The sequence below is a fragment of the Paroedura picta genome, chromosome 3 (genome assembly GCF_049243985.1).
Source record: "Paroedura picta isolate Pp20150507F chromosome 3, Ppicta_v3.0, whole genome shotgun sequence".
NCBI classification, from domain to species: Eukaryota; Metazoa; Chordata; class Lepidosauria; order Squamata; family Gekkonidae; genus Paroedura; species Paroedura picta.
Window position 1 is genome coordinate 21,606,154 of NC_135371.1, and position 25,218 is coordinate 21,631,371.

At 43.2% G+C, this 25,218-nt stretch overlaps 1 protein-coding gene across 5 annotated transcripts in view; it reads right to left on the reverse strand.

Moving 5' to 3' along the window:
* Positions 1 to 25,218, reverse strand: part of ADAMTS9 (ADAM metallopeptidase with thrombospondin type 1 motif 9) — a 173,877-nt gene that overhangs the window by 113,485 nt on the left and 35,174 nt on the right. For 4 of the 5 annotated variants that reach the window (XR_013228948.1, XR_013228949.1, XM_077325061.1 and 1 more), the window contains exons 4-11: positions 24,638 to 24,924; positions 23,121 to 23,204; positions 22,812 to 22,936; positions 20,265 to 20,305; positions 20,044 to 20,149; positions 13,785 to 13,931; positions 12,826 to 12,967; positions 9,926 to 10,033 (exon numbers count right to left, since the gene is read on the reverse strand). Coding sequence is in view for 3 of the 5 variants with exons in the window: in XM_077325061.1 (XP_077181176.1) it covers positions 9,926 to 10,033; positions 12,826 to 12,967; positions 13,785 to 13,931; positions 20,044 to 20,149; positions 20,265 to 20,305; positions 22,812 to 22,936; positions 23,121 to 23,204; positions 24,638 to 24,924 (1,040 nt within the window). In the remaining 2 variants the exon portion in view is untranslated. The remainder of the gene's footprint in view (positions 1 to 9,925; positions 10,034 to 12,825; positions 12,968 to 13,784; positions 13,932 to 20,043; positions 20,150 to 20,264; positions 20,306 to 22,811; positions 22,937 to 23,120; positions 23,205 to 24,637; positions 24,925 to 25,218) is intronic. The other variant, XM_077325060.1, reaches the window with a different exon arrangement.

Below are 25,218 nucleotides of genomic sequence, written 5' to 3' on the forward strand. Positions count from 1 at the left end.
CTACCACACATGAGTATAAGAGCTAAGCTGAATTAATGGCAGAAACCAAGCCTTTAATAAATACACAAAATAATAACTATAGCTCTTTTCCTTACAAAAGTCAATGTCAGTTTGCTGAAGAAATGGAAAATGTTCAGGTGGCCAACATTCAGAAAAGGGCAAGGCAATGTGGAAGCAACTTGTCCACCAATGTGGAAGCAACTCGTCTTGTGTGCTTGCCATTAGTCCTTGACTTGTTCTGGACCTCTGTGCATTTGACCTCCTCGACTGTGACCTTTTGGGCCTCTTAGATTGGCCCGGTTTCAACATTAGGACTACTGGATACCCCCCTGGACTGTGCTCTGACTACACACTTCGTCTCTCCCTTGGTTACCTGTCTGAACCTGGACTGAAAAAGGAACAGTCAAGCTGCTGAGCCCAGTAATGTAGAAACCTCCTAAAGCTGTTGACTTGTGCCTATTTACAGATCCAGAACAAAACAAAAACAAACCAACAAAAAAACCCTCAAACCGTGACAGCTTGGGGAAAAGAAGTCCATCTGACTTTCTGATCAGCAGCTAGATGCCACAATATGTCAGCAGTAGGACAGGTACACAGAAAGTCAGACAAGTTAAAAGAAACCACCAAACTATACTGAAAGCATAAAGGACAGGAGGTTCAAGAATAATCTCTTTTCAAGTTAGGGTGGCTTTAAACCAAGTTTTTGCACTGCAAAATAATTCAAGAGGCTATTTTGTTGAGAGCTATCCCTGTCGTATCTTGCGGCCTGCTTCGGGAAATGGAAAGGAATTGCAGTCTGCTGAAATTCACTCATCATAAGGGTAAAATTATTCTTCCTTTCCCCTCCTCTTTAACAGTGAAATTGACTGGAACACCAGCTGTCCCTTTGCCAAGAAGGGCTCCAAGCCAAGCTGTGCCCTGACAAGCAGATCTCCTTGCATTCCGGTCTGCTGCTCGGAAGCCGGGGAACTTGCAATTATTTCCTGTCCTGGAAAGCTGCAATCCCACAAAGAGCAGCCCCACTATGGATTGTTCTCTCTTGTTCATCCAGAAAGCAGAAGAGTTGATGGGGTAAATGTAGCTATAAGAAGAGCTGATGATTGACAGGAGGCCTATAAAGAGAACTAAACTCTGGGCACAGCAAGGTGAAGGAGCCAAAATCTTAGTGCTGCAGCATCATGCATCTGCCTCAATAGAGAGGCAGCACCTCATGAGTAGAGGCCTAATCGGGAATGCTTCTATCTGCAGCCATGTTCACTTCCAAGCAAGTCAAAAGTTCATATTCGGTTTTGGTATTAGTAATGCAGCAAACGCAGGGCTATTCAAACAGGGCTATTCAAGCATATATGATGGTGGTGGAAAGTGCCATTAAGTCAAAGCTGACTTACATAGAATCATAGAATAATAGAGTTGGAAGGGACCTCATGGGTCATCTAGTCCAACCCCCTGCACTATGCAGGACACTCACATCCCAATCGCTCATCCACTGTAACCTGCCACCCCCTTGAGCTTTCACAGAATCAGTCTCTCCGTCAGATGGCTACCTAGCCTCTGTTTAAAAATTTCCAAAGACGGAGAACCCACCACCTCCGGAGGAAGCCTGCTAGGGTTTTTCAGGCAAGAGATGTTCAGAGGGGGCTTGCCACTGGACGTAAAGCGCCACGAGCCTGCTATTCCTTGGAGATTTCCCATCCAAATACTAGCCAGGGCCAATTCTAATTAGCTTCCAAGCTCTGACAAGGTCAGGCTATGCGGGCCGAGGCTACAGTGCACATACGCTAATTTTAATGTTGTAAGTGCGTGCAGCTATTCATGTGACTGTCTAAATGAATTTTAATTTTCAATCCGTGGACCAATGTCCTGTAAAATCCAGGTGGGACATACGTACTGTCACTGAAAGAGCACATTAGTGTTATGAGAACAGCATAATCTGCATAACCACGCAATCTGTGTATGTCCAACATACACAAATTGACCGCATGTAGGCTGAACAACTTGAAAGGAGCTACAGCAGCCTGATTATCCTTTCCGTACGCCAGGGAGACATCACTAGTAACACCGAGTAGCCAATCAAAACAAAAAACAAACAAACAAAGAACCCACTGGTCAATTGTCCATCTTTAAGCATCTAGTCCCTGTTGTCTTATGTCCTGATATCACAACGTTATACACTTCTCGTCCTGGCACAGCAATCAAGAATATTACACTGAGTCAAGACAATGAAAACGTAGCTGGTTCTTCTGTTAAAATGAAACAAAAGGCCAAGGGCACCTTAACGACTAACAGTGTATAAACTGAATTATAACCTTCTGGGTCCACTGAAGTCAATGGGCTTAGAAGGGTATAACACTGCTTGGGACAGCACTGTAACAACATCCTGATTTTTTCTAAGGCAAGCCTCACTTCCTCAGTCTGACAAAGGTATGCTCACGCTTGGAGAAATTTTGTTAGCCTTTAAGATGCCACTGGACTTCTGTTTAATTTTACTAACAGAGGCCAAACATGATTGCCCTTCTGAATTAGGTTCCTGTGTCAGATTCTATGAACATCTCTAGTTGGATGCTTCACACAGAGCGACATTCCCTCTGCATCACGGCTATGTAAGTGCACATCTCTGCTAATGAAGGCAGCAATCTAAGAATTCGAGATCTGCAAGATCAACCTCCTACACTTAACTTTTTGCTCTGACACTGAAGTGCCACAGCTGTCACAAGCAGAGATGCGCATGGCATCAATACAGACGGCGCTATCCCAAAGGCACAACATCTTGCAGAACAGCTGCCATTGTGCAGCAAAAACATCTAACACCAATCATGCTTAGCATACAACAGACCACTCAGCTCGTGAGAGTGCAGAACCCACACATCACGATGCATTATGCACACCATAAAATCTAACAGTTCAAGGCAAAAGCCTCATCTGAGGAGCTGTTATGTTACCAGCCAGATCCCTCCTCTTGCTGAGGGGTGGTTTATAGTTAGAAAACCATAAACAACCTTCCTAAAATCTAATCACAAATGTAATAAATACAATACACTGCTCAGTCCAAAATGGCGCAAAATGACTGCCAGTCAAGGACAAACCTGGTCATACTGCTTAGAAGCACAAGAGCCGCAGGCCAGCTAATGACCTCCTCCCCACCCCAGAGAAAGCCGCACAATTTAGGACATGTACCTATCACCTCATTGAGGACTAATCTCATCAATGCTCAGCCACACTTCCCCTCACCCATTTACCCCAATTAAGCAATACCTAGTGCTAATAACCAAACCTGGTAGCTTTATCCATCTAGTATGTAAAGGGCCATCAAGCACCATTTACACTAAAGTCCCACTCAGGTAAACCTATCAAGCTTCTCCCAAATCACTGTCCACATCTGGAAAAGCCATCAAGTTATTGTTTCTGGGGTAAATATTAGGGGAGGTTATCCCCCTCATTTCGGCTCCTTTAAAGTGAATTTCCCCTCTTTGGGTAACAGCTGGGTCAATGAAATCTAGTGGTGATTACAAGGGATAACTGGGAGGAGTAACAAACATCCTGAAAGAAAAAGTTACAGTTCAACTAGACCTGAATACACTGGAAAAGTGTGAACAAGATGCAAAAGTGCAGCTTTCTACATCTGAGCTACAAAAATGAGAAGCATTCATACTGGATGGGGGACACCCGTCTGAGTAGCGGAGTATGTGAATGAAATCATATGACTATAATCTAAATATGAGCAGACAGTGCGAAGCAGCAACAAAAAAGATTAATGCAGACTTGGGGTCTAGTAACAGAGGCATAACTTCTAAATCACAAGACATCACAGTCCCACTGAACATTGCATGGGTGAGGCTGCACCTGGAGTATTGTGTGCACTTCTGAAGGCCTCACTTCAAAATGACTGTGAACAGAAGGAAGCAGGTGAAAAGAGCACAACAAAGATGACCAGGGGCCTGCAGATCAATCCCTACGAAGAAAGGCTTAGGGAAATGCTCTGCCTGGAGAGCAGGAAGTTAAGGGGAGGCATGATTGTTCTCTTTAAATATTTGAAAGGCCGTCATTTAAAGGAGGGCTGGGAGTTGTTCCTGTTGGCAGCAGGTGACTGAACTCACAATGTTGTTTTAAATTATGGGTGGAAAGATAACAGGTGGATATTAGAGTAAAAAAAATTACAGCAAGAAATATGGACACTAATGGACCTAGAAATCACTGTCTCCCCTTGTGAAATGCTGTAAGGTGCAATTCTCTTCCCAATGTTATTTAACATCTACATGCACCCCTCTGCACAACTGGTTTGAGAGTATGGGTGGGGTTGTCACCACTATGCTGATGACACCCAGCTCTATCTGTTGATGAGCAGCAGGCCAGACACACCCACTAATCCCATCAACTCCCAGCTGCACCTTCCCCTTCACACCCACCTTCCCCTTCACACCCCTTCACACCCAGCAGCTGGCCGGACACACCCACTAATGCCATCAACTCCCAGTTGCACCTTCCCCTTCACACCTTCCCCTTCACACCCCCTCAATTAGGTATAACTAACAACCTGCCACACTTCAGCAGTCTCCAGTCCTGAAATTTAGGGGCTGTCAATACACATTCATATCTCTGACTCTACCCCATTAGAGCAATCACAGATATTTTTTACCACCAGGGAACTCATCACGAGTAATGTCCCCACTCCAGAGACACCCTTCATATACTTATGTTCTTATTCAAATACTAATAATGTCATCAACACATTGCTTTATGTCAACCATTTCTCTATAAAAACAGGACACCTAGCACTATTCTGTGTGTGTGTGTGTTGTCTAGGATAGTGGTTGCGACCTCCTGGTCTGGGGACTGGTACCGGGCCGCGGTTCCTCCTCGTCCTCCTCCCCGGCTGCTGCCTCAGGGGCTGCCCTGCCATTCTGCTGCCGGCTCACCTTTGGTGCTCTCCAGCAGCTGCCATGGCTGGGGCTCCCCCTCGGAGTGGCACTACGTAGCTGCGGGCAGCGCCCACCAGCAGGCGGCGGGAAGTGGAGCAGGGGCACGGGCGGTGGCAGCGACGTCCCTCAGCAAAAGACTCCCCCCCCCCAGCCTCAGTAAAATTGTCAAGCATTGACTGGTCCCTGGTGATAAAAAGGTTGAGGACCACTGGTCTAGGATTCTCTGCACATGCCAATGTTGGTGTGGGTTTGCCTTCACCTTCTGTGTCTCTGCACCCCAACCTCTGTTTGGGACCGCCGCCTCCTCCCATTGATTGTTTGGCTGCTGCCTCCTTGGACTTCTCCATGTCATTAGGGTAACTACTGCTTCCCCCACCTCCTCAAAACTATTCCTGTTCGACCCTGCTTTCCTTCTTGCATGTATGATTCAGAGGCCTTTTTCTTTAATAAAACTTTCCAGTTATTCTGGATTGGTTTCTTCAAGACTTTCTAAGGGAACAGCCTGCCATACATTGGTGGAGATCCCATTATCCCCCTCTCTTGCTAGCTAAATTCCCCATTCCAATATCTAATTTGGATAATATGCTGATGCAAAACAGTATGCGTGAGAAGCATTAAATAAAAGGAATTCAGCATTCAAATGCCCAATGACACTTGATTTACTTCCCTCTATCATAGCACTCTTGCACTTTAAATAAGTCCAGTAGGCCAAAGGAATATGCCTGTTTAAAGATGATGAGGCTTTTTATGGGCATGTTTCCTATCTGTTTTGGTCTGTGCCCAGACTAGCTGAGAAAGGCCATAATTCATATATCCATTTTCAATTAGGATAGTTTCTCCAACGCACTGAGCTCAGCTTTTATGTCAGTGCCTTGTAAATCAAGATGTTGCCATGAAAGCTGTGCACTACTTGCGCCGGATTAATTCTAGGATAGTACTCCAGATTGCAAATGGGACTCGAGCAAATCTACTGCCTTTGCTCATTAAATAAATGAGCTTTAGGATGGTTAGGGCTGATCCTGCGTTGAGCAGGGGGTTGGACTAGATGGCCTGTATGGCCACTTCCAACTCTATGATTCTATGATTCTATGAAATAGTCAAACTGTGTTTGCATTCTGTGGTTTTGTCCACGAGTTGCATTTTTTAAAAGTAGCCTAAGATCATATTTCCAGCGTTGACATGCACAAGACCAGAAAGTATTTAATCAACATGACTGACCAGAGAGATCTGAATACATAGTCCATTTAAATTTGTGGATTGGTTTTAATGGTTTTAACTATGGGCTTTATTGCAATTTTTATCTGGTAAACCACCATAAGCCTAAGGGAATGGTGGTATACAAGTCAGATAGATAGACAGATAGACAGACAGACAGACAGACAGACAGACAGACCGACAGACAGACAGACAGACAGACAGACAGACAGGATTGGCATGTTTCAGATGCAACTATAAATGACACAATAAAGGTGTGAATTAGTGAAAGGGCTAGAATTAAGACCTGAGAGTCAGGAAGCTGTCCCAACCATGAATTTATTAGACATTACATATGCCGTTCTGTTCTTGCCTTCTGCAATATGGTCACAGATTCAGGAATTCTTCTAAATTCTCCTGAATCAATTTTCTCTTCATATTTCAGAATTCTAAAATGACTTGGTTGTTCTTCTGGAGAGAGGACCAGATATGTTCAAGTCTTTTTTTTATTCCTGAATTTTGTATAGAGCACTGTGCATGCACAATTTGCTAAAATCCTTTATCCCCAACTCATTTGCACCCTTCCCCCACATTGTCAAGGCACATGTACACTTTGATAAAAACACTGCAAGAGATCGGTCTCAACTGCAACCATTCTATGGTTGTATCAAGAGCTTTCTTGTGTGACCTTTAAAATTAATATAGTACCAAAGTTTGTGTATTAGTAAAATGTCACACAACTCCTGATGCAGGCATACAAATGAGACTACATCATGTTGGCTTTTCTGCAGCAATTTATATGCACATGCTACCTTGATAACTGGGGAGGGTGCAATGACAAAAAGCTGCAAAGTCACACACCACGAACCCCAATTTTGAAAATAATTTGCCACTTTTCTTTGGCTAAACCAAGCTTTCTCAACAGGGGTTTCATGAAACAAGGGAATCTCTCAGGGGTTTTGCAGATTGGATAGAGTTAATTCAATTTTTGTATATTAATTATTCTTGTTAAAGTTTATGATAAGACCATATATGGTCATGTTGACCCCCTTCCCCCATGGCCAATGATGGGCCTGCAGAAAAAGCCTTCCTGGCCAAGGCTCTTAGCATATGGCAGCAACTGGACTTCAGAGGGGTAGGTATTCTCATTTTAACTTGACAGTGTTGGGGGTGGGGGGGGTGGCATGATGTTGGAAGGTGGGGGACAATGAAGTGCTCTCTCCTGCACTGCAGCTGCTCCACCTTCAGGTGAGGATGGAGAGCTGTGCTTTATTGGGCCCTTCCTTCCTGGCTCCTTCCAGCTGCTCTTCAGGGGGTTAAAGGGGAAGCACTGCAGCCACCCCATTCCTGGTACAGCTGCAGGAAGGGAAAGGGTGGACAGGTGAGGGGTTTGTCCTCACTGTGTGCCCAGGCAACCCATTATGAGTCTGCATTTAAAAAAACCCTTAAAAGCCATGCAGGGGTGGGAAGTTGTTTGCCCCAGCTGGCCAGGGCAATAAGGCCTGGGCAATTTTGCAAAGCCTGGACTGACATTTTTTCATTTATTGAGGGGGAGGAAAATGAAGCATGGGGGGGCACACATGTAGGTGGATGAGGGGGCATCACTGTGGCTATTGCCCCCAAAACAGGGGAAGTTGTCTGCAATGCATGAGAAAGGGGGCCCAAATGCCCATCCTGATTTCTGCTTTTCCCTGCTAGCAAGGGCTGGCCACCCCCAGGAAAACTGAGCTCATGGCTGCCCCTCATGAGCTAGCCTGAGCCCTGTAACCGCAGGAGCCTGCTAAGGTGTATGTGGGAACCACCACCTTGCTTACTGGCACACCTGGAGCTTGGTGAAGAGGGCAGACAGGCAGGAAAAAGTCAAGGCTAGGGAGGCCACTCCAGAGATAGCAGCCCAGCATGAGGAGTGGGGGAATAATGGAGCAGAGGAGTCCTGCCCCAGCCCCGCTTCCGGCCCAATAGAGTAGGCTACTGGGCAGTGATGAAGGGTGATGTCACACCCAGTGGGAATGTCTGGGTGATGTCACTTCTGGTGACATATACCTTCTGGGGTGTGGCATGGGGGTGTGGCCTGCTGACATCACTATGGGGTTTTTCTCAAAACCTGAAGGATGTTTCATGGGTTCCTCAATGATAAAAAGGTTGAGAAAGACTAAATGGATAATAATGAGCAGCACAGAGCAAGATTCTAGAACACCAAAGGAATTAAATGGAGGAAACATGAAGGACTGTTGTAAAGATCACTGGGAGTACATGTATACGATTCTCTGAAAACCCTTTACATGCTCTATAAACACTAAGCATTCTTATTAAATTGTACTAGGCAATCAGTGGGCAGAGCATTTTGAATTATCTATGCTGTGGTCATAATTCTCTGGACTGATGACCTTTTAAAAACCTAGCCTTCAATTGTGCTTCTCAATGTGCTTCACGCCGGCACAAGCCACTGACACTAGGAGCATGCAAGCCTACCTACATCACATTTACAAGGTTGGGTCTATTGGACCTGAAAAAAATTCTGGATTCCCCAAAATTTCTGAATCCCAATACCAATACAGTATTCAGATCAGGGAGTTTTCAGAACGACCAAAGAAGAAGAAAAAAGGTGAGTGTGGGAATTGTACACCTGGGCAGGGAGCTGGTACAGCTGATCATCACGCTAGCTTCCAGTGCGGCCCTATTTATTTACACAGGGCTGCATAAAAAGCCAACTTGAAGTTGTGCTGATGAGCAGCCATCAGCCAGCAAAGGTGATTCTCAGGCTGGTTTCTAGTATGGTCCTAAACTGAGCTACTTGAAAAGTCAGTCTGAAGCTGAGCTGGTGGGAAGCAGTCTGCTCCCCACTGGTACAGCTGATCTTCTGCAGTCCCTTTAAACTGTAAAGAGACTGCAGTAGAGACCTGGCTAATAGCAGAACAGGCCTCTCCACTGATTTTTGGGTCTACCGGGTAATTCCCCAAAGTAGCTGGGATTTAAGGGATCCCAGATACTTTTGGGATGCGGAAATATATCTGAAAAATACCAAAAATAATGTATTTGGGGGATATATTTATTGTTTGGGTAGATCCCAAAGCATGCCTCTAACCGACTCTTAAATCTCACCCACAGTAATGTCATCCTAAGCTTTAACATTACTACTAGCACTCCCAGGGCTTTCACATTTAAACTGGATCAAAAATTAGATTAGCATTAATCTGGTTCAAAGAGAATTCTTCATAGCAGCATGTTGTATGACCACTAAGGGGACAGAGATGAAGTACACCTCCACTTTCAAAATGACATGGAACAGCTGATGCCCCACTCCACAGCCAATTAAAAAAAAAAAAACATCTTGTTGACACAGACTTGGAAGCACACAGGCTTAGATGGACCCTATCTGGAAGCAACTCCTGAACAGCAACCACTATCAGAAGGATACAGAGAGTTTCAAAGTATCAATTCACATCAGAAATTTCTAATCTGTATATTTATTACGACCATCTTGCATCTCTATTGGAAATATGGGGCTTCCGTCTTTTAAACAGAGATCATTATGGGAACAATGACATATTAGCTGCGAAACAGAAAAGGTGGCAGCCACTAGCACATCTGTATAAACATTTCATGTGTGCCACGTTCCATGTAAACACGGTGGCGTGGAGAGGAAACCTATTATATATGAGCATTCACCTGCAATCTGATCATTTTCAAAACTCTGGTCTCGAGGCAACAAAGCAACTGAAGGCTTTCTGACTAAACATTTGCTGAGACGAATATGAAAAGAACTCTGCTATCTACTTGGGGAAATGCAAGAAATAGTGATGGTGCCAACCAACCTTTCCTTGGCCACATTCCGTCCCATCAGCCCATGGGGTGTGTTGAGTGCGACAGCCCTTGTGTGCTCCGTCAGCATTGATGCACCAAAGTCTCCTGCACTGCTTCTGCTTAAGTGATTTTAAAGAGTCTGAGCATTAGTGAGTAGCCTGTCTGCCATATGCTAGAGCCCATAAATACATTATACAGTATCTCCCTGATGTAATTACCATTCCAGAGAAAGGAAATGTAAGCAATGAAATAAGGGAAGGGACCTTGGCTAAGCTTGAGAAGGCAGGCTCTTATTTTAGGAGGTTTGACAACCCTTCCAATGAGGAAAGTCTAGGAATTTTCAGTATAGAGAAAAAATATCTAAGGGAAAGCATGATAGAGGTTTACAAAATTATGAATGGGGCAGAGAAAGTGGATAATATTAGAACTCAAATAGATTCAGAACAGACAAAAGGAAATACTTCTTTACTGAACCAGTAACTAAAGTGTGGCCATCACTATCTCCTCTGGCAGTGAATTCCACATTTTATTCATTCTCTGTGTACAGGAGAATTTCCTTTTGTCCACCCTGAACCTACTGCTTATCAACTTTGGCATTTTGGGAAAAAGAGAAACATTTCTCTGCATCAACTCTCTCTATTCCATGTATAATTTTATAAATCTCTGCCTCCCCTTCGTCATTTCTTTTCTAAACTGAAAAGTCTTAGGATCTTCAAATTTTCCTCATAAGGAAGCTGTTCCAATTCCATAATCTTCTGAGTCACCCTCATCTGTACTTTTTCCAGCTCTGGACTTACAGTGACCAAGACCCATTTTGCATACATTGGATAATGCATTTTCAATATGCTTTTGCAGCTAGATATTCCTTTGCAGAACAGGAAAATCTACTTTGAAAGAGCATTCAAAGTATATTATCCTATATATGTGTGTAAAGGTAAAGGTATCCCCTGTGCAAGCACTGGGTCATGTCTGACCCTTGGGGTGACACCCACTAGTGTTTTCATGGCAGACTCAATACGGGGTGGTTTGCCAGTACCTTCCCCAGGCATTACCGTTTATCCCCCAGCAAGCTGGGTACTCATTTTACCGACCTCAGAAGGATGGAAGGCTGAGTCAACCTTGAGCCGGCTGCTGGGATTGAACTCCCAGCCTCATGGGCAGAGCTTTCAGACTGCATATCTGCTGCCTTACCCACTCTGCGCCACAAGAGGCTCTTTAATCCAAATGAAGCCAGACCATAGATCTATACAGGGACATGACAATGTCGACCATTTTATTCTCAACCCCTTTTCTAAGAATCCCTAGCATAGAGTTTTACCACTGCAGGACGCTGGGTTGACACTCTCATTGAGCTATCTACCACATGCCAAAGAACTGTTCGCCTCTCAGTTTTAGCAAGTTAGCCTAAACTTGAAGTTGGGATTTTTTGTCCCGGTGTGTATCATCTTCCTTTTAACTTACTGAGAGGCTTGAAGGAGGCAGGGATCTAATCTGGGGTGCCCTGAAAATCAAGTCCCCTTCTAATATTGTTAGTTGATTGCTATGACAATCTTGCCCTCTTCCCACCCCCATTCACAGAATTTTCCCTTTGCTTCTTCTTTTTGTGCAGCAGCCGAAATATTATATTTTGATGATTGATGTGGCTCAGGGACTTGCTAATATTCTACTACCACATGAGAGGTTTTTGAAAGTTCAAAATAAACAAAATATTTTATTTAATTTAGAAGGGAAAAGGTCAGGTGGAATCAGGGGTAGGATGCATGAGGTAAACGAATAATAAAAAATGCACTAACTTTGTAACCATCCTAAATCCAGATAATATGTTGCCAAATTGTGTTTGTGCTTTTTCACAAGGTCTTGAGGATAGATACTTTCTTTTCAGTTTCTGCTTTCTCTCATAAGCATATGTTTCTGAATTTCACTGACACTTCATGTTTAGGATACAGGAACATAAAACAAACTTCCCCAAATCCTTCTCTCCCCACTCCTCTTTTTAGAGCTATTCCCTTTTCACTAGGCAAGGATTATATCTCTTGACCAGAAGATCTGTCCCTTTGCGGCTTGAATAGAGACCCACTGTGATCTACTCACTCCTTCAGCCACTTTCCCAGCCCAGTCAGGGCTGAACTTCCTCAGCTGTAAGTTCCCAACTGTCATGTCTTTACTGACTTTCTCCGCAGAATTCGATTTGAACAGTCTGTCTTTCAAAGGTTCTCAGAACTGATGAGGAGTTAAACCCTTGACAGGCCATCACGTTTGCATATACATGTAGAGGAATTTTTGACTTCCCATAAAATATATCTCCTTCACATACTCATCTAGACACATTCCACATTTTCCCAAGGGCTGCTGTATGTGTATGAATACACATGAAGTGTTGTCACTTCATGGCTTTCCATAAAAAAGCCTAAATGACTAAATGGCTTTCCCACCCAATCAGAACCCGGGGGGGGGGGAAGGGGGGAAACGGCTCCTATTATGCAATTTTGAGATTGTTTAACATGTCATGTTTACATGCATAGTTTGTGCTCTCTTTCAGATTTCTCCAGTCCAAATCCTATTGTATTATTTACTGGATGTCCCGCCTCGTTAATCCGCACTGAGTCTCAGTGAGAAAGACAGACTATATAAATAACATAAACAAAGATGGTAGTGATCATGTAGAGCAGAACCAGGATACTGGCACTACTCCAATTATAACGGCACTTGCGTGGAGGAAATCTTAGATACTGGGGGATTCAATTTTGACAGTTAAAAAGAACAATTTGAGTATGGCTAATAGGTTTGATCAGCATTCACTGTTCCCATTTTGAAGCTGGGCATGCAAAATCATGTCAATGTGTCTTATTCGAGATAAGCCCATCAGCATTTCATACTCAAGCGAAAGCTAAAGACGTGGAAATGCACTTACCATATATGGGCAAACCTTAGCTCCGGGCCCAAAAATTAACTCACATTGCTTATTGACATCATAAATGTATCCTGGAAGCTGCTGAGGCAAAGTGTACATTCTTGAAGAAGGTTCGTCAAGCAAGCACTCTCCATAACCAGTGCTGCAATGAAAAACATTACAGGCAACTCCATTGAGGCATTTGCAAAAGCGGATCAGAATCATTCCCCACAGCTCCTAAATGCCTAGCCAGAAGAGCCAACACAATGAATAGTAATATCCTGCAGGGTAGGCTGCCAGTTCTCACAAATGTCACAGGGAAAAGGCTACTCTACTGAACGGCTGTAACGATGTGCATTCTAAAATATTCTGATCTCCCAGCTGCCTTGAGAGAACTGCTCTTTAATTTAGTTAAACGGGCAGTTTCTGTCTCCTGTTTTTGTGGAGGAGAAAGCAGGGTGCCGCCAGACAATGTCAGAGCGGCTTCCACCAGACAAGGGAAATAATTACTCACTCTTCGCAAACACTCCCATTTACACAAGTCCCAACACTACAGTCACTGCTGACTACCTAGACACGAACCCCATTCTTCTGCCCCATTGGCCACAGATATATCCAAAAAGGGTGCTAATGCATGAAATAATTTAAGGCAGCCTTTCTCAACTTTTTTCCCTGAAACATTCTTCAGGCTTTGAGAAACCCCAGAAGTGGCACGATTGTGCAGAATATGGCTGGGAAGCAGAGCTGTGGATGTCCACTTGAGGCCCCTCCCCTTCCTATCCTCTCCAGGCTCATCATTGGCCATTTTGTGAGGGGGAGGCAGGTTGACAGGACCACAGACGGTCATATCATCCAATACACGTTCAATAAATTTAAAAAAATTAATTAACTCCCACCCATTCAGGAAACCCTTCCAGGCTGTCTAGAAACTCCAAGGTATCATGAAACCCTTGTTGAGAAAGTCTGACTTAAGGACTTACTCTAGAAATTCAGTGATGTATTTCCGGCTACATTTTGACCACATCCAGGGGTTGGTGTTATAGTTTAGAGTAGGAGCCATAACATGCTGCTGGTTTTTCCCACCATCTTCTTTGCATTTATTGTTGTCATCATGGGGCATGTTAAAGCTAAAGAAAGGCAAAATATTGGCCAACATGTTAGCACTGATTTTAAGGAAAAGAAATAAACTAACTCTGCTAATGTGTTTACAAAACTGTAATAGATATTTACAATAAAATAGTGCAAGATAGATTCCAATGGGAGAAATTTACAACAGGTAATTCAGTCTCATTCAACGTTGCCCAATTCCCCTCCTTCTATAGTGCTCATCCTATATGATTTTTGTCCATGCATAATCCCCAGGACAGCCTTTTGGGGTGGTCAAAGGGGACCTTTCTTCCATTTTCACTTGTTGTTGTTGTTAGGTGCGAAGTCGTGTCCGACCCACCGCGACCCCATGGACAATGATCCTCCAGGCCTTCCTGTCTACTATTCCTTGAAGTCCATTTAAGTTTGTACCAACTGCTTCAGTGACTCCATCCATCCATCCACCTCATTCTCTGTCGTCCCCTTCTTCTTTTGCCCTCAATCACTCCCAGCATTAGGCTCTTCTCCAAGGAGTCCTTCCTTCTCATGAGGTGGCCAAAGTATTTGAGTTTCATCTTCAGGATCTGGCCTTCTAAGGAGCAGTCTGGGCTGAGCCACCTAGTTTTACCATTTTCACTAGCTTAAAAATAAGTTGGATCCAACACACACTGTTGACAAACGTCTATGTCAGATTGTGAACTCTACTGCAAAGATTTGCGGTATTTGTGCATAAACAGACTGCTTTAGGCTTTCCAAAATTTGGCTCTGGGTTGATGTCTGGCACCATACAATGCTTTGACGTTGTCAATCTGTGTTCCTACATGTTGCTGTTCTAAAGTCCAGGCATGAGCTCTGACTGGTTCTTCAGCCTATTTCTATTTCTTGATTGTATTTTCTGATGCTTTTATGAAAGCTTCTTTGAGCATAGCAAAGAGATGCACATTTTTAGATAAGTAAATAAGATATGCCATGCAGCATGTAAGAAAACACTCTTTGAGTTACAGCTGTTCTAGGAATATCTTTATCAGTCACACGTAATGACCTATTAAAGTGAAGAAGGATTTTATCAGGCTAACACAAGGGGCTCTTCACTTGTTTAATGTATGCAGGAAATGATGTGCTGTTATAATAAAACCACTTTCATCCTAATTGTGCTTTATGTGCCTCAGGTCGCTACTCTAAACAGTGGCTGTCTTTATTCCAAGTGGTTTTACAATAGTTGGACTAAGTATCATTTCATAAGGTGTACTTGAGAAACCTCTTTCCCAGATATAAAATTAGGCCTAAGGCGGATAAACAAATGTGACGTCTCTGCAGTCACAAAATACGTAAATGGAAGACTGATCCGAGATTCCCTAAAGTGTTAAAAAAAATTGGTGGGGTGGGGGGAAAAAAATCCTAGCACCTAGTTCAGTCAGCCACTGATGGACTTTGGCTGCCATCTCCACCTAAAAATGTTTCCTGTATACAACTGTACCAATATACCAGGAAACCATACTTGCAATTGATTCCAGTGTATCACGCCTGTTTCCCAAACGCAATAATTGTCAAGGCAGCTGTATTTGAGATTTGCTAAAGGTAAAGGTATCCCCTGTGCGAGCACCGAGTCATGTCTGACCCTTGGGATGACGCCTTCTAGCGTTTTCTTGCAAGACTTAGTACAGGGTGGTTTGCCAGTGCCTTCCTCAGTCATTAGCATTTTACCCCCCAGCAAGCTGTGTACTCATTTTACCGACCTCAGAAGGATGGAAGGCTGAGTCAACCTTGAGCTGGCTGCTGGGATCGAACTCCCAGCCTCATGGTCAGAGCTTCAGACAGCATGTTGGCTGCCTTACCACCCTGTGCCACAAGAGGCTCTACTAATCAGCAAATCCTCATATGCGCAAATCCTCTAGGTGTAAGACTGAGTTTGTTAATGAAGCTGAACTTTTAGCTTCATTCACCCATGTGCAACATTATTTCTGGTGTCATTCTATTGCAGAGAGTTAGTCTCCAGGGATAAGGGTGACTCCAGGGAAGAATTTGGCCCTTCTTTTATTAACGTTTACAAAAATACCATCAAGCATCAATATCAATACAACCGCCCCACTAATATGAGGTGTGCAGCACATGATCTATGGAAGAATGCTGCAAATATGCCACACAGACAGAGCAGCTTAAACCGCTGTGCTAGCCGAAGTGGAAGAGAGGAAATGACCTGATGTGATCTTAAATTTGAAGGCTGATGAGTTTACATTTCCATTAAGCTTGCCTCCAGTGAACCAACTCTGCCCCCCTGTTAAAAGAACAAAAAAGGAGCTTCCTGTTTGGAACCCCTGAAACCCCTTTCCAATGAACGGAGGAAAGCTTTGTTAACCACGGGCAAGACTTGATTCCTAGGAATTGCTGTTAAGAAGTCAAATGACAGGAAGGAAAACAACCTAGGAGCATTTAATTAAAAAAAAAAATAATACAATAAGGAACACAAGTTAGCCCAAGGTGAGCTATTCTAATCAAGAACACTCCATCTCACTAATTTCAGAGGAAAGCAAAAGGTTTTTTTCTCCCTATTTTTCTATCAAAACTAAGAACTGAAAATTCAAACATGGCCAGGGGGAGGGAAGGGATTGCATAACCGCCCGTCTTCCCATAGCTCCTGAGCCATTTGCCTCCCTTATTTATACATCCCCTTCTCCCCTCCACGTTGTGTGCATCTTCTGAGCAAGATGAGGGAAAATACTCATCTTACTAGGCTTTTTTTTTTTTTTTTTTGCTTTCTTATCCCCCTTGCAGATGTTGATTCCCCCAGGTTCTCTTACTCATCCAGACTATCTAGAACAGGGGTAGTCAACCTGTGGTCCTCCAGATGTCCATGGACTACAATTCCCATGAGCCCCTGCCAGCAAACGCTGGCAGGGGCTCATGGGAATTGTAGCCCATGGACATCTGGAGGACCACAAGTTGACTACCCCTGATCTAGAAGGCAACCCCTACACTAATAGTAACCAACGTTTCACTTATCTGTAACTATCGCTCATGAATTATTTTCTGAGGGGGCACACATGGAGACTGTGCGTGAGAGGTCTTTACAGCCATGCAGTAAGGCAGGGGGCGCTGTGTGCCAGAGCCAAAAGCTTGTTCCCAACACAGGGACTACTTGCTCCTCAGCAGCAATACTCCCAACCCACAGTACCTCTAACACTGCTGAAAATGGAGTATACAGCAGGGCAAGAGAGACTTTGTTTTTATCATCTGCTTAAGCTGGGATGAGGACAATTGTGACACACCTAGAGATTTAGCTGCCTTTTCTTTTCTTTTCTTTTTTTTTTTTGTCTTCTTTATCTTGGAAAGCATCTCATCTGAGTGTGGAACCCTTGAAAGCTCAGTCCTCAGCCTTACACCTGGTCATCCATAGGCATTGCCGTTGATCTTAAATGCATTTGAGGACGATGGTGCTCGCCATGACCTGGGCAGTCCAATCTACAGAATGCCATCCCATATTAATCTGCTGCTTTGAGAGCGTAATGGCCGCAGTATGCAAAGCTTTAGCGAGGGGATGCTCATCTTCAGGCAGGAGTTCCAGGAATCCAATCTTGTCTTGGATCCGTCTGACTCAATAACTGTCATTGCTCCTTTCACTGCAGGAATAGGGAAACGTTGTTTGCACACAATAGCAGCTGCAAATAGGCACAACAACATCTGATGAGAGTAATGACACAAACTCTCGCACCCTGGAGCTTGTGAAATTGTCACCCCATTCCTTAATATATCCTGAAGACATCATGCAAGGGTTGTGAAGGCTACCACAAAGGCATTTGGGGCTCAGACTGCAGCACCTCAGCCATTTGCTCCAGATTGGATGAACCTGGCCATGTAGTAAGCCTGCACACAATTCCCATTTGAGATAGCTATAGGCTGAGATCTCCGACCTGGAGATGGAGTCCTGTGTTCCTCCTGCAAGGTTGGTGTTGGCTCAGAAATGCAGACAGAAGTGCTCTGCTGGGAAGCCCATTTACATTTTTTCCTTTGTCTTGCCCTTGTCCTTCTTAGTTGGAGGCCCAGAATAGGCATGATAATCAAAGAGGAATGTGGCTGAGATTAGACCAGCTGAGACGTGGGTCTGGGAGGCGGCGCTGAATGTGTCGATTCTGACGGTGCAGAATTGGGAGCTTTCTCTGGGGCTGACTTGACAGAGGGATCCAAGGTTTCAAGGGCTTTCTTCCAAAAGGGTGCCTTAAGTTTTAAGCTTTATGGATGAAGCACTAACAGGCCTTACATGGGGAGACACAATGCTCCTCACCCAAGCAGAAAGGAGGTCTTGTTCATCAGTTTCGGTCATCTTTGCCCCAACTGGGAGCATTTCTTGAAAAGGACTTCCTGAGCCCCAGAAAGGACTCAGAAGCCAATATTGCTTCAACAAATCTTGAACAAATCCTCTCAACTGTAGCCAGAGATTCCAAAAGGACCTTTTTTTCGGTGACAAGAGGAACTGAGTGTGGGGACACTGCTGAGCAGGAGCACGTGGTCTCCAGGTAGGAACAAGTTTCTGGCTCTGGTGCATAGGATCACTGGAGACTTTTAGCTGTAAAGACCTATCTAATCTCATAAGGACTGCACAGAGGATTAATGATGAATAGCAGTTTCCTACCTCTGGGCCATGCATTCCTGCAGAACCATTTCTCCATCATTTGGAAGGACCTGCTAATCTGCAGTCATTGAAGACATCATACCACTTTTCTTGTGGACATAGAGAGGAACCACATTAAGCCTGGGAGATATTTCTCCATGGCTTTGACCTCTGGCTTGTTCTTCAATTCCCTGTGTTTCCTGTCTCAGGCTCTCTTACAAGGCAATCCTATGCATCTCTAGTAAAAACTTTGTAAGGTCATTCTGTCTCTTGGTCTCTTGGAGAAAAATCCCCCATAGTTCCGATTCCCTGGTTTGTTCCTCACTTCCTTGTGTTACCTGACCCAGGCTCCCTTTCAGGTCAATTTTATGCATGTCTAATTAAAACTAAGTGCTGTAATGTCCAAGGGGGTTTGCTCCCACGTAAGCATGCTTAAGTTTGCAGTCTTGTTCTTCTAGCCACAACCCTTGTCTTAATATGAATGAGGTTATGTGTTTCCCCTCTTCCTGCAACATGACTCTGATGTAATACAATTACAGATCCTAGGTCTGGGGGATGTTTTGAACATGGTGTTCGGTCTATAATGGTTTTTCATGTGATAGCAGAGACTATAAGAATTCACGTGTAATCTCAACAGGAATGTTGGAAGCAAGTACCACCTGCTGAAATTAAACTTGCAGAACCATTTCGATCTTTCTTTTGAACAGTGTATTCACTGATTTAGTAATATATCTGCTATTTACACAATTCATGTAATGTATTTGTTTCGTATGCTGCACTAGCCGATGGTTATTTTAAAACATTGTAAAATGAAATAAAATAAATATTGCTTTCTTATTTATGAAGTACTGGATTGTAAGAGACTCTTCTCATTCCCTAGGTTTAAAATGTGTATAGATTTTGTAGAATAATAACCTGTCAACCATTTGTAATGAAGTTTCATATGTAATGGAAATTTCCCAAGGGGTTTGGGAATACTTAATCTGGCATTTGAAATAAAGGATGCAAACAAGCAATGTCAATGAAGTTAATATAATCAAATATCAGCTTTGATGTATTTTGTTAAGTATCTACAGACAACTGATCTTGTGTCTCTGATGGATATTAATAGGCAACTGGCTTTCCACCTGGCTGAATGTACTCACTAGTAGAAAGGAAACTGGAAAGGAATATCCACCCAAAATTGAAATGTCAGCCTTCACTCTCCCCCTCCACTAGAACAGGGATCCTCAACCTGTGGTCCTCCAGATGTTCATGGACTACAATTCCCACGAGCCCCTGCCAGCAAATGCTGGCAGGGGCTCGTGGGAATTGTAGTCCATGAACATCTGGAGGACCACAGGTTGAGGATCCCTGCACTAGAATACCTGAGGCTGACGCAACAGCCATCATCGCTGAACAATCAATATTGAAATTCTACTTGAAAAACTGTATGTTTTGGTCAGGGATCGGTGTCAATTGCATACCAAGCAAACTATAGTTATATAGACTGATTTTGCAACCCATTGGTTTAAAAAAATAATAATCTGTGTTTTTACAGAACATACACATGGCCAAGTTCATGTGCAATCGTAAAAGCTGTACTCAGGCCACTGTCTTCACTAATCGAACAGCTCCGATACGGATCACAGACTGTACCCAGTTCAGCCAGACCTGAGAAATCAAAAGCAGAACAAGAAAAAGAGTTTGCTTTTTAAATACAGATATGCAAGATACTGCCAAGAATATGTAATCACCATAAAGAGTAAGCAAAAGGAGATTAGCTTACCTAAAGTATCACATTTGTCTTGAGCTCTACAAATATCCTGTCTGAAAGCAAAACAGACCTGGTGTTTTTAATTTCCATACAAGTTACCATTTAAACACACAATAATCAATACACACTATTTCATTATACTATGTTGGGCTCCTTATTTCAATATATATCCTGCCCAACTCCAAATGCTCAAGATGGCTACAACAGTTCTTACTCTTCCTCCCAAAAACTAACTAGCATTTTCAAAGATCTGCTACCAAAGGTCTAATACTTTCACAATTGCTTTGATTCTTCTATCACATGCATATTCCTGAGCATTATCATGCCCTCTTGAGGCACAAGCCTGAAATTCTGAAGCAGACCTTGAATACCAGGCATGATTTTAGTAAATTTCTGTGCATTTCTCTTAACCACTGATGATCTAAAATGCATAACAGAAACAAAGAAATACCATATATACTTGCATATAGGATGACCCACATATAAGCCGAGGCACCTAATTTTATCACAAAATCTGGACAAATTTATTGACTCGCATATAAGCTGAGGGTGGGAAATGTAGCAGCTACTGGTAAATTTACAGGATGGCCTAAGCACTTAATCCATGCTCCATCATCACAGGCTCTCCCATCCTGCCTCCCCCCACCAACAAATACAGAAAAGTCAAGGAGATGTATAGCTGCTGGTTTTTGTACCCTGCTTTTCACTAGCCAAAGGAGTCTCAAAGCGGCTTACAATCGCCTTCCCTTCCTCTCGTGATGCCAGACACTCTGAGAGAGCACTGACAGAACTGCCCTGTGAGAACAGCTCTGGCAGGAGAACCAAACAGTTCCCCCCCACGCCAGCAAACCAGAGCAGAACAACAGTACCCAAAGTTGGCAACCTATTACAACAAGTAAAACAGCTACCAAACTTGGAGAATGGACTACTCTAACTACAGCTACTGTGCCCCCGCACAGAACAAAACACTGAAATAAAGAACTGTAAAAATCAGCTTTTAAAAGAAGTACAACCCCAAGAAGAAAAGGCAAACAATGCTGCCCCTCAGATAAAAGAAGAAAGAAACACTAGGAGAAACAGTAAATCCCAAAACACCCCCAAAACCCACCCCACCCCACCCCAGAAACCAAAAGAATAGTTTGGAAGAAGTGATTAGGAAAAGAAGGGGGGGAAAGATCAGAATCCCTCAGTCAAAACCTTGATGTCCTACAAGTTACTCAGCTTTCAAGACCTTTGCAGAAGGCAATGCTACGATTGGCTGGGAGCAACAAGCTCAGCTTTCATGACCTTTGAAGAAGGCAGTGCTATGATTGACTGGTTGGGAGCAACAAGCTCCACTTGCCTATGCAAAAGGCAATGCTACGATTGGCTTGCTGGGAGCAGGCTGTTATTTCAATTATCCACATATAAGGGCTTTTTTCAGTGTTAAAAACTGTGCTGAAAAACTCAGCTTATACATGAATATATACGGTAATCTAATGGATCTTTCTAATCACTTTTTAAAATATGCTCTGGAGTAAAAAAACTCATTCTGTCCTAGTGGTAACTAGTGACGCCTCTTGTCAATATGACATTTGTCCAGACTGGAGTCTATGAAGGCAAGTGATAATGTCGGTAAGATTTGCATAATGTGGCTAAGGTAATGCATCGATAAACTAATGCATCAAGAAAGAGATCAGAAGTCTCATTGCTCTTCCAACTAAAAACAACTGGTGTTTTGCCATCGTAAGTGATCAGCATGGGTTTTGAGTACTGGATCACAGCCCCGAGTATTTATTACAATCCTCTAAGATTTAATCTACGTCCATGATTCCAAACAGATCCGAGTAGCATGTGCCAGAACTTACACATGTATACCTAGTTGGGTTTTTTTTTCTTTTTTCATTTCCACCCCAGCAGCTCCCTTTCAAACTGATAAATTGCATTGTTAAAATAGTCTATATGTCTAAAACACAGTTTGCAGTGGGGAGCCAGTCAGAGTAAAAATGAAAAAAGGGTGTGTATATGTTGGATTGCTGCCTATATCCACAGCTGTAGTACAAATGCTTGTGTATCCCATAAAGCCACTTCCGTGCTCTGCTTTAAATCCTTCCCCGCAAAACTCCCCTTTTCTTGAAAATCTTGTAGTGGGAAACGTCCCCCTTATTGCTTACTGCTGTTTAATAAAGAACTTTCACACATCACTAAAACCAGTACCAGCTGACCCAACAAGGGGGAGGGGAGGATCCACTGGAAAGCTCACATGGTCTTGTACCTATGAGCACATGGCAAAAGAAGAATCAATCAGCAGGATGGTAACCATTCATTCTAGAAAACTATTATACCTTAGGTGCTCTCCCTCCATATTGGGATTCTTCTGAAAACTAGGCATTACAATGCCATTCTAAGCAGAAGGACACTCTCCTAAACCCCGCTGACTTAAACTATCTTAGAAGGCACTGGGTAGCACTGTTAATTAGTTCTGTCTGAATATAATGAAGTCGACTGTTCAATCATGTCATCTATTAGGGTATTCACTCAATTCATTTAAAGAATCAAAAACTTTCCATGATGGCATACCTTGTCACCAGTACAGCAGTGTCATGTTTGGTTGGGTGGTGCTCATTTGGATGGTTCTGAGTTTGCTGCCACTGGCAGAAGTTTTTTAACGTGGTCTGGGCATTGTAAGATATTGAAGGCCCATCCTGGTTAAAACATGCATGGAAAGAGAATTAGTATGTCTTATACTCCTATCTTGTGTGGTTTAGGCTCTCCCCCCACCCCACATTGTACAGTGCTTAGTTACAGATACAACAACAAAACAAGTGTGTTGTACTCCCTGCGTTATGTCAAGTGGAGATAAATGAAATATCCCCCCAAGTAAATTACCTGCTCATTATGTATGACGACTAATTTCACAATAACAATATTAATTAAATTTCCAATGCTTGGGTCTTTGTATATCGAAGCTACCTGCACAAAAGGCAAATTATGGAAAGGTAAGGTTTACGGTACACAACAAAGCAAATCATTATCACCATGTTTGTTTTTTTAATTCAACTGTAAAAGATTACTACCCAAAACAAATCGTTATTTTGTTTCTTAAAAATCAGTGTCTACATAGACCAAATCATGGAGGTCAAAAGAGCCTACATCCAGTTATACCAGGGATGGTAACATAAACAAGGGACAAAATGAACTAGGGGTTTATTAACGTTATGGAGGAATTTATGGATTATATAGCAGACAATAGAAAATTGAAACTCTTTGTTTTGCTGTTTTCAATAACAGACATAACCAGAGTAAGAGACAACCAGTAGCCTAGTGTCATGACAGTGTTTCTCTAAACCCATATGAGAAAGAGATGCTGGCAGGTACCGTATCTTAGGACAGTGTTCCCCAACCCCCGGCCAGGCCACAGAGCCCTCGATACCGGGCCGCAGTGAGGGGGGGAGGGAGGCACGAGAGCTGGCGAGTGCTCTGAAGCCGGCTCCTCCTCCCCCCCCCACATGGCGTGGCGCTGGCTGCGTCGGAAACGAACGGGCGCCGAAGCACCCAACCCTACTTCATAACCAGAGAATGAATCTAAGGTTGAAGTGATTTAAAGCAAGGAAAGAAATGCTTTATAAACAGCCAGAGAATTTGACAGAAAAAAGCCCCAAGTTATAGAAATGTTCAAAGGTCTCTGTTAATAAACAAAGACCTTTGAACACTGCTAAATATTTTGAGCTTTTGCTTAATATACCATTGAACTGCAATATGACATATTGTTTATTTCCATAACCACAAAGGGGAGGAGAGCAGAACAGTCTATGAGGGTGCACCTGGATGAGACACAGATCTCCGGATGTTTCTAATTTTCCTTAAAAGAAGTGACAGGGGACACTGAATTTGATCAGGAGGGATCGGGTGTCTTATGTATTTCAGTTTATACTGTTATTGTGATCTAAGTCACACTGTACCTTCAAGATGCTATTTGCCCCACTTGGGGGGAAGGCAGCAGAGAAGTACAAGTACCCTGTGGGGAAAACAGCAATACAGGGGATGAATTTGGAGCTGCAAAATAGCATGGGGAAAGGGGTCAATCCTCCCCTTCCCAAGAGGTATAGCCATTCATGTCCCCCACTATTTTTAAATAAACTTGAAACTGTCAAGTAAGTGTCATCTTGTGTGGGTACGTATTCAACTGCATAGATGAAATTACATTTTGGGGTTTGCTTGGGGTTTTTTGCACATCCACAGTTTAGTATTTGGTCTCTTGAAATCTGTAGCTAAATTTAACTAGGTAGAATACACAGGAATCTCCCTATGAACGAATAAAACCATTTTCAGAAAAACTGAACATATTACGTTTCAAGTTAGTGAGATTTTTTTCCCCCCTCGCCAGTCCTGACTTTGATACTCACTATTGACATCAACGTCAAAATGTAGTGCTGCAAATTCGATCCATGGTAAGCGACCATTCGGCTATCTGCCACCACCATGACCTCCACAAATCGAGGGTAGGAGAGGAATCGCTTGGTTCTTCGGTGAGCATTTCCTCCCCTTGTGTTGCCAGTCTTGTTGCTGGACGCAGAAAACTTCTGTTGGGTTGTGCTATGTTTCAACACTTCTACATCGGATAATATACTAGCTGGGGGCCATCGTCTGGTCCTGCTTTTCCTCTTAAACTTCCTGTGGTTTTTTACATGTCCTGCAGAATTAAAAAAATAGACATCAGAAAACCTGTAAGAAGTATTTTAATAAGGCAGTGTTGCTACTCATAACCCAATGTCCACTGTGGACATAGAGCCCACAGTCAAGGTAGCTTTCCCATTTACTTAAGAGGTGGGATGAGTTTCAAAGGCAAACCTTAGCAGACAAACCAGTTTTGTATCCACTTGACATTTCCATTAAGCATTGGTGGGCTGTAGCCACTAGGTTCATGCACCATGTAAATATTCTAATTAGAGGATTACCATGATCTCCCCCCTCCACAAGAACAGAA